This window comes from Euleptes europaea, chromosome 6, assembly GCF_029931775.1.
Source record: "Euleptes europaea isolate rEulEur1 chromosome 6, rEulEur1.hap1, whole genome shotgun sequence".
Classification (NCBI taxonomy): domain Eukaryota; kingdom Metazoa; phylum Chordata; class Lepidosauria; order Squamata; family Sphaerodactylidae; genus Euleptes; species Euleptes europaea.
This window is the reverse complement of record NC_079317.1, coordinates 81,884,866-81,893,667: the sequence shown is the minus strand read 5'-3', so window position 1 is coordinate 81,893,667 and position 8,802 is coordinate 81,884,866. Positions and strand designations below refer to the sequence as shown.

At 41.7% G+C, this 8,802-nt stretch overlaps 1 protein-coding gene across 3 annotated transcripts in view; it reads left to right on the top strand.

Annotated features, from left to right (window-relative positions):
• The first annotated feature begins 2,958 nt into the window (after positions 1-2,958).
• TEAD1 (TEA domain transcription factor 1) overlaps positions 2,959-8,802 on the top strand; it is a 134,799-nt gene continuing 128,955 nt past the window's right edge. For all 3 annotated transcript variants that reach the window (XM_056850925.1, XM_056850923.1, XM_056850922.1), the window contains exon 1: positions 2,959-3,194. In XM_056850925.1, the coding sequence (XP_056706903.1) occupies positions 3,047-3,194 (148 nt within the window). In that variant the 5' untranslated portion in view covers positions 2,959-3,046. The remainder of the gene's footprint in view (positions 3,195-8,802) is intronic.

Here is an 8,802-nt window from a genome sequence, read left to right as displayed (position 1 = left end):
AACTGGATATGTGGTGTTGATCAAAACTTGCTTGAGTTATAGCTGTGCTTTTGGAATTTGTTCAGGGTTTCAGTAAGCAGTGTTTACAGCAAGGCTCGCATCCTTTTTTTCTGTGCAACCTAAAACATCACACATGATTTCTAAATGTTTTCGAACCAATAATTATGAACATGAATAGTTTCCCCTCCAATCAGTCTCTTGTGAGGTATGCTCCATATTTGACAATCATGTAAAGTGCTGAGGTTGTGGGCAACCTATAGAAAACTAGAAGTATTAACAACATGGCCTTTTAAAACTGTTCTTTCTTCCTTTGCTAAATTTTCAAAGAATTAATCTAGATATTTAATGAATTTTCACCACTTCAGATGCATCAAATGTTTGTGTTTAAGGGAGACTATGAGGGTAGTTCTATCAAGGACTACTATGTGATCATTGGAATGAAACATGAGGTGCAGATCCCATGTTTCATATAAAGACACACACATGGAGGGAGGTGGTTTTTGTTCATGCCTGTGCTAATACTTTCTCATTTTTCCATATGGAAGCTCTCCCTCACACTTGGGAGCCGAAACCATAGATGAAGAATGATTTAGTTGGTCTAGCAGAGTTTGAAGAAGCTAATTTTAGATACTTTCAGGCATGCACTACAAGGTCAGTGAAGGTGTTACACGGCATAACCAGTTTAAAACAGCTGTAGAGTTCTCCAGCAGACCTTTGATTATGGAATTTTTCTCTTGTTCTGAAGTTGAACAGCAGACTTCAACATTCAACATACTGGTATTACTTATTTTAAAACCTGTATTGTATTGAGGTGATGATACAGAGGCAAATGTACTTTGAATTGTAGTAACTTGTTAAAAATTGAAATCTAAGCCAGAAAACCTTGTTAATATTAGCTTCTCACAACATTTTAGCAGTGTAGCAAAGCTGTAAAAAGTGGCAAACAAGAGGCGCTTTCCCAGACAGTTTCTTCAAACTCTGACACAATACCAGTGAATCATCACTCAGGTCTCAGAATTCAGAAATACTATGGAGTGGAATGTCCTTTTGATACATGATTCTGACTTGAAGTGAGTAAGTGTTGTTCATTATTCCTCTGAAAGAAGTGGAAACCGTTCAACACAGTGAAATAGAAGATTTCGCCCCATCATTCTCAGCCGGGTGCCTTGATCAGCAGTATCAACATCCACACAGAACTAGAATTTGTTAAAAGCTCTCTCTCAATCATGAGAATTAGTTTATTTTTTTGTGGGTGGGGCAGTTCACCCTGGCTGGCTGCTTTGTATGCCACCAGCTGAGGACCACTGCTGATTTCTCAGCAGTGAGGAGCTCACACTGATACCTCCACAGTGGGACGGATGAATGGTTGGACTCAACAAGAGATGACTGTGATTTGTGCAATCTTGCCTCCTTTGTTCTACTAGTAGAATAGCCAGCCAGGCAGCCATAACACTAGACAGATACTACCTGATTTTCTGCTTGGAACATATGCTATATGCCCAAGGATGATTTCTGCTTGGAACATATGCTATATGCCCAAGGATGATTCTCTAAGTTCAAAACACAGAGTGGTTTAAAAAACGATTAGGTGGTCCAGTAAGATCTGGGGTTTTTCTTGTAGAACCAAGGGTTATAATTTGGTGCACCTGCTACTTTGCAAAATGAGGAAACACTTCACTGTTCCTGTCGGTTAGTGCTTCAGTTCGTATTTATAAAAATTAAGATCTGTAAATTTAAGAGAAATGTTTCTGGGAGCTATATTGCACCCAACATTTCTCCATTTGTATACGTCTTTTTCTTAAGAATCAGTGATGCTTCAACAGCTGAGGCAAATTAGCTCCTAGTGCTTCCTTTGCCATGTTCAGTAGGCTTACCACAGAGAAGAGCTCAGCCTGGTATCTCAGGCTTTTGCCTAGAGCACACCTTTATACCAGCAGTATGTCTTCCACAAATACAGGAGAAATCCTGAAGAATCTATGAGTGTAGTAGTGCTAGCAGGTGCTGTCACATTAGATTATGTCTTATTAAATTGATTCCACATCTGGAAGCCTGGTTTTTTTCCTGCTCCATAGCAGACACATTTTGTGAAGCAGGTGTAAAGTCTGGTCTAATTTCCTTCTTTGAGGTATCTTTTTTTTTTTAAAGGAGCAGCTACTTATTGTTTTCTCAGGCACAGCCTGTCCCATTCATATAGGTCCAGTGAGGGAAGTACAGTGTGCTGGTTTTCTATCTGTCAAAACCCCTTGGTCATCTGAAGTGAATTAAAGAGCATAATGTCCATTTACAAATATATCCCATTTCCACCTGATTGGCTTCTAGAAGCCTTTATAATGAATTCAGTGGATTCAACAAATAATTCCCAACATTTTGGCATTGTACTAATATATTATTTAGATAAGCACATAAAATATAACACATTGACTCTGTATATGTATACGAAAAGTGGTGACTTGGCCCCACAGATACATTAGGGTTGTACAACTGCCAGCGTAGTGTAGTGGTTAAGAGTGGTGGTTTGGAGGGGTGGACTCTGATCTGGAGAACTGGGTTTGATTCCCCACTCCTCCACATGAGCGGCAGACTAATCTGGAGAACTGGGTTTGATTCCCCACTCCTCTATATCAGCGGCGGACTCTAATCTGGTGAACTGGATTTGTTTCCCCACTCTTACACGCGAAGCTAGCTAGGTGACCTTGGGCCAGTCACAGTTCTCTTAGAGCTCTCTCAGCCCCACCTACCTTATAGGGTGTCTGTTGTGGGGAGGGGAAGGGAAGGAGATTGTAAGCCGGTTTGATTCTTCCTTAAGTGGTAGAGAAAGTTGTCATACAAAAACCATCTCTTCTCCTCCTCCTCCTATCACTTCTGTTGTCCTCACTGGTAATATTAGTCAAGGATTATTCACCTGAAATTCTGTGTCTTTATTGTTTATCCCCCTGTAGGTTTCTTCTCATAAAGCTTCCAGGCTCAGGCTTGGAAAAAACCAGCCATCACCATTGAGCCCAGCAGCTGGAGCGGCAGTGAGAGCCCTGCCGAGGACATTGAAAGGATGAGTGATTCTGCAGACAAGCCAATTGACAATGATGCAGAAGGTGTCTGGAGCCCAGATATAGAGCAGAGCTTTCAGGAGGCTCTAGCTATATACCCCCCTTGTGGGAGGAGGAAAATCATCTTGTCTGATGAAGGGAAAATGTATGGTAAGTTATACAGTTGCTTGTTAAGCATTGCATGAAGTCACCTTTCCGTACAAACAAAAGACAAAGTTGTAAAAAAAAAAATGAAATTCTGGAAAGAATCCTCAGGATGGCTAATGAAACCAGGGGAATCTTTACTGTTTTGCTGGAATCTAATCTACCAGAAAGAAGGACAAATCAGTATAAAGGGGGTTATAGTGGGGAGAAATGCTTGTTGTGATGGTTTGGCTTCTGTTAAGAGGTGTAGCAAAAGTTCAGTGCTGTGCTGAAAGGAAGCTCTTCGTCAGGCAAAGTATGAAGAGAATATAAGATAGGTTGCATCATTTTAAACACAAACTCCAGGGAATCATTTTGTTTCCACCCCCCTCCCCCTTTTCTACTATATCAGTGACTGAACTGCAAAATGTAGCTGAAGTGTGTTAAGAGATTTTTGGAACTGGTAAAACTGCAACTTTTTGTAATATTTTGTAATCTGCCTTGAGTCTCAGCAAGAAAGGTGGGCTATAAATAAATAAACGAACTTTATATTGATTGTGAAGTCTTTATCAGTATCTTCGAATATTTTCACACAGGATATTGCAGATAAGATAGAGGTTAATGCATACTAAATGTATGAAGCATTCTTAAAGGCTATTTGCAATAAAAATCCAACTTAGACTTAGCAATGCACTTTTAAGAGATCATGGAGTAGAGTACCCAGTGCTTTATTGCAAAGTTTTATTATGAAGTTCTGACTTCCACAGACTCATTTCAGTAAGCAACTGCAAAGTCTTTTCTTCCAGCTTTGCCTGTTATAAATTATCAGATGTGCTGACAGCATTTCATAAATATATTTGATGTTTATCCAATCCAGAGATAAGCTGTGTGTGTGTGTGTCTGTTTTTTTACTTTTTTGTTCTTTCCAAGTTGCTCCAACTAATTTCTAACTGGGGAGACTTAAGCTGCTTTTCCCTTCCCCCTTTTCCTTTGGAAAAAAAATATTGCTGACTGTAGAGTTTTAGTTCTGGCTCCTCACATTGTGGAAAGCAGATGGCAGGTTGGTTTGCTCTTTATTCTTCTCTAATCGCTGAGTGTTTCGCGATTTTTTTTTTTGGTTGGGTCTTTCATGCAGTCAAGTTTTCCAAAGTGATCAGGAATCCTTACCTGATGAATCTCTCCCCCCTCCCCGAGCATTAGAGAACAACTTACCGCTGCACAATTGCAAATATGTTTCACACAATAGAGCGTTTTGTCTCGAAACACAGCCTCTTCCCCAGAAAGGATCAGTAGGAATCTGTGGAGCAAACTAGCATGCACTGTAAGTGGAAAGCAGATGGTACTGCAGCTGCCATCAGCTGTGTGCCCCCCTCCCTCTCCCCCCTGTATTGGTTGGATGATGTAATGGAAACAAGGGAGAAAAATTCTTTCTGTGGTGTTGGAGTCTCTCACAGCTTGCCAGTGTCACAGAGAGGCAGAAACAGACCTTAAGGCGTTAGTTTGCAGCTGTCATGTGACCCTTGAAGCCAAATGAAATATAATGTCTGGAAAAATAGGCTTGTGATGAAGCATCTCAGCTGCTTCTGACAGAAACTTTCTAGTTCTTTCTTTTCCTGCTGGATTTTTTTGGGGGGTGATTTGCATCAGGGCCCTACTGTTTTTCCCTCTTCCCATAGCTCCTCTCCCCTATCTATTTTGTAATTTTTTGTTTTGATGATCTGTTGTCATGATGACTGTTTTATCTTCATAAAATTGGATGAAAATAATTCAGTACAGGTGTGTTCCATAGGTGCAAAGGTGTGTGCACATATGTACAGTATCAGCCCTCAAACCTCCTCCTTCTCCCCCAGGGCATCTAATTGCAGTCATAATTTTTGAAGTATCTCGTACATGGAAAACCTTTGGAGCATAACTATATATGAAGTTTTAAAAATGTATGGCACAGAGAGCACACAGGAGTGTGTGTGTGTTTGAATAATTTATCTCTACAACTTTGATATAAAAATTGCTTAATATTAAATACAAAAGATTGTAAAATGGTGAAAGAGCCATAATTTACAGTAAATATAACCAATGAATATATCTAGCGTGTATTTTTATTTCATTAGAATACAGAACTACTGTATTTTGATGTTAAAAACAATGTTGAGATGACATTTTATGTCATTTGAATTAAATGTCTAGCTTGTAACTGAATTTCAGTTTAAGAAACTGCCATCTCTCTGAAAAAAAGAAATCGTCTGGGGAAATGCAAATGAATGTGTTTGTAGAATTTATATCCTGACTCTCCCTTATTGGATGAACTTGTGTTTTCATTCTTCAAGCTGAGCCACTGCTTTGTAGTGTATGAGGATTTATTGAAACCATGCTATGTTTTTGAGGACTTTATAATAGAGGCTCATGGCCATAATAGCCTAATTGTTCTCCGAGGATTGTGAAATCAAAACACTGAAAGTGTTTTAGATACTGTGTGGCATAATGAAAAGAAATACCTTTAGGTGGCATACCATGTTTATTTCACTTATGAAAGAGAAATTGCTGTATTTCAAAGTGGCCATAGAGTTTTAGAGGATGCTATAATATGGTGATCATCCATGAACCATAGAAAAATGTCAAAGTAAGTGCCAGCTAATTTTCTGATTGAAATTGTCTTTTAAAAAGTTGACGCCTGGAAACAAAATTGTAACATAGCTTCTATTGAGGTGGTGGAGGAAGGTGTCACTCAATTAATGGCTTTCTGCAGACCTTGTTAAAGTGGATGCAGACTGCCCAGTTCCTTCACGTAGTTGGAGGAGATGGGAGTTTCCATGGGGATCTTTGAAGCTTTCCTGGCATTAATAAGGCTGGTTAACAGTCACAGTCCTATGATTATAAATAACGGTCGTGCAAAGAAATGCACATGATAATAGTCAGCCATTTTCGTTGGTTGTGTCTGCTACGCAAAGTACTTCTGAGATCACAGAAATTACTGTTGGTTCCTGAGTTGTATGACTCTTTCTCTACTTAGTGATACATAGGGCTGTCAACCCGGATATGGGCAGCCCAAGCTAGCCCCATCTTGCCAGGTCTCAGAAGCTAAGCAGAGTCGGCTCTGGTTAGTATTTGGATGGGAGACCATCAAGGAAGTCCAGGGTTGTGACACACAGGAAGGCAATAGCAAACCACCTCTGAATGTCTCTTGCCTTGAAAACCCCACAAGGTTGCCATACGTTGGCTGCAACTTGATGGCAAAAGGGGGGGTTGGCTGTCAACTACTGATTTAAAAATTACTTGGGTGTGGCATTGTGACAACACTCCAGGTGGAGGCTGGAGAGAAGCTCGGACCAGAGCTCAACACACAAGTGTTGAGTAATTTAAGATTTATTAATTTACTTAATTTATACCCTGCCTTTCTCCCCGAGCCCTGACCTGGATGGCCCAGGCTAGCCTGATCTCGTCAGATCTCAGAAGCTAAGCAGGGTCAGCCCTGGTTAGTATTTGGATGGGAGACCACCAAGGAAGTCCAGGGTTGCTGTGCAGAGGAAGGCACTGGCAAACCACCTCTGTTAGTCTCTTGCCATGAAAACCCCAAAAAGGGGTTGCCATAAGTCGGCTGCGACTTGACGTCACTTTACACACACACACTTTCTCCCCAACAGAGACCCAAAGCAACTTGCATTGTTCATCTTTGGTCTTCTGTGAAGTCCCACAGGCCTGCCACTGGAGATGTTATTCAGCTAAACTTCCACTAGGTAGCGCTGCAGACCGGAGCCATTGTGATCCATTCCCACCTAAATGGTCATGTGCTCTGGCATGGCTGCGCCCCTTCCCTCCATTCTTTGTTCGCCGCTGACGGAGTTGGTCATCTTTAGCAAGTGTTCTTTTACTCTACTGTTCTCTTTGATCAAATTCATCTTGAGAGAAAGAAATATTCACCATTTAATGAGTTTACTACTCTCGGGTAGTACCTTGCTCTTTCTGTCTCCTTTCCCTGGGTGAGTGCCATAATGTGTCCACCTGTAAAGCCTATCAGAGATTTACCCCAAAGACTAGGAGTGGCCACACCTCAAAATTAAAAGCAGCACTTAGGAAGAAGGCCCTCGTTTCATCCAATCTAATCAAAGATCCGAGTCCTGTCACAGTTGATCACTCTCACCTTCCTCATCGGTTCTGAGGTGTCTGTCAGAGCTGCCCGCTAAGCGCTCTAAGACCAAGCATAAAAAAAGCACAGAGCGGATCAGAAGATGCTTCAGATCCAGAACCTGCACCATCTCTGGAGGTACAGGAGATGGTTCCTCCTCCTAAATGCCTGCCCCTCAGCCAGCATCTCCACCACTATTGTTCTCTGAGGGTGAACTTGAGCCAGAATGGGAGACCTTGATGGTTCCAGAACCAGTTGGATCTAAGATGGCTCCTTAGGTTCTGTGGTCACAAGACAAAAGAGAACTCTGAGAGGAAAAGCGGTCCTGCAGTCCCTTTTCCAGTAGACTTCGATGACAGCATCACCCCACCACCGGGTGAGTAGCTTGTGAGAATCCCAATGTGGGACTGCACAGAAGACTGAAGATGAAAACAGAGTTGCACTTGCGATGATTACAGCTATCAACTGATTAAGCTGAATCCAGAGGTTGTTCTGAATGTAAAAGAGTGTGGGGTGTGTGTGAGCTGTCCTGAACTCTGTGGACCTAGGGTGGGATATGTATATTTGGAGTTGACTAGAAATATGTATGGTGCACATAGGGACAACCAGTTATTACTAGCATATTCATGCTAATATCAATCATTTGATTTGTTTTCATATTGTGTTTGGGTTTGGTCTATGTCAAGGGTGTCAAACATAAGGCCCGCGGGCTGGATCCGGCCCTTTGAGAGCTCTTATCTGGCCCGCAAGCCAACCAAAGCAGCCACCACCCCCATTCTCGATCTGGGCTGGCGAGGCATGGCCCTGCCCAACCAAGTAACATTTATGTCATATCTGGCCCTTGTAACAATTGGGTTCAACACCTCTGGTCTAGGTGGTGCAGGAGGGCCAATGGCTGTCCTTGGCAGCCTTGCTCCTAGATATAAGCAAATGTGAATTTATGGGTATAAGCAAATATTACATATTGCACAAGCATATATTGATTTATTGAGAGGCTTCAGAGTACAGGCTCTGAGGTGATTCCAACATTGCCTTCTTAGTGAGGGACCCCGTGGACTCTGCCTTGTGTTCCATATAAAGGAGGGGATTTCTTCTCTCCACTCAGCAGCCAAAACAGGTGACCTCCCCTCTCTGCTAAGAAGAACCTGCTGCTGCAAATGACACCAAGCACAGCAGAGAATCCCAAGCACCAAACAAGCAGAGTCTGGTAGAGAAAATCCAAGTATGGCAGTATGGTTAGCTTTGTTTCTCTACAGACAGACATTGGGGGTGGGGCAATATAGTCAATGAAATTGTGGGCACTTGCTTCCATAAAGGAACAGTTATTGCTATGTTGTGTTAGACATCTGACTTCTCAGCATATGTGGAATAAAGTCTGCACATTTTTATTGATTAATTGGTGCTTAAAACACTGATTTGCCATTATGGAAGGTTCTGACACTGAAAATGAGAGAGTTTAAAGGTTGTCCACTGGGGCAGGAACATTGTGTAATGTGCAACCATTTCTTCAGATTC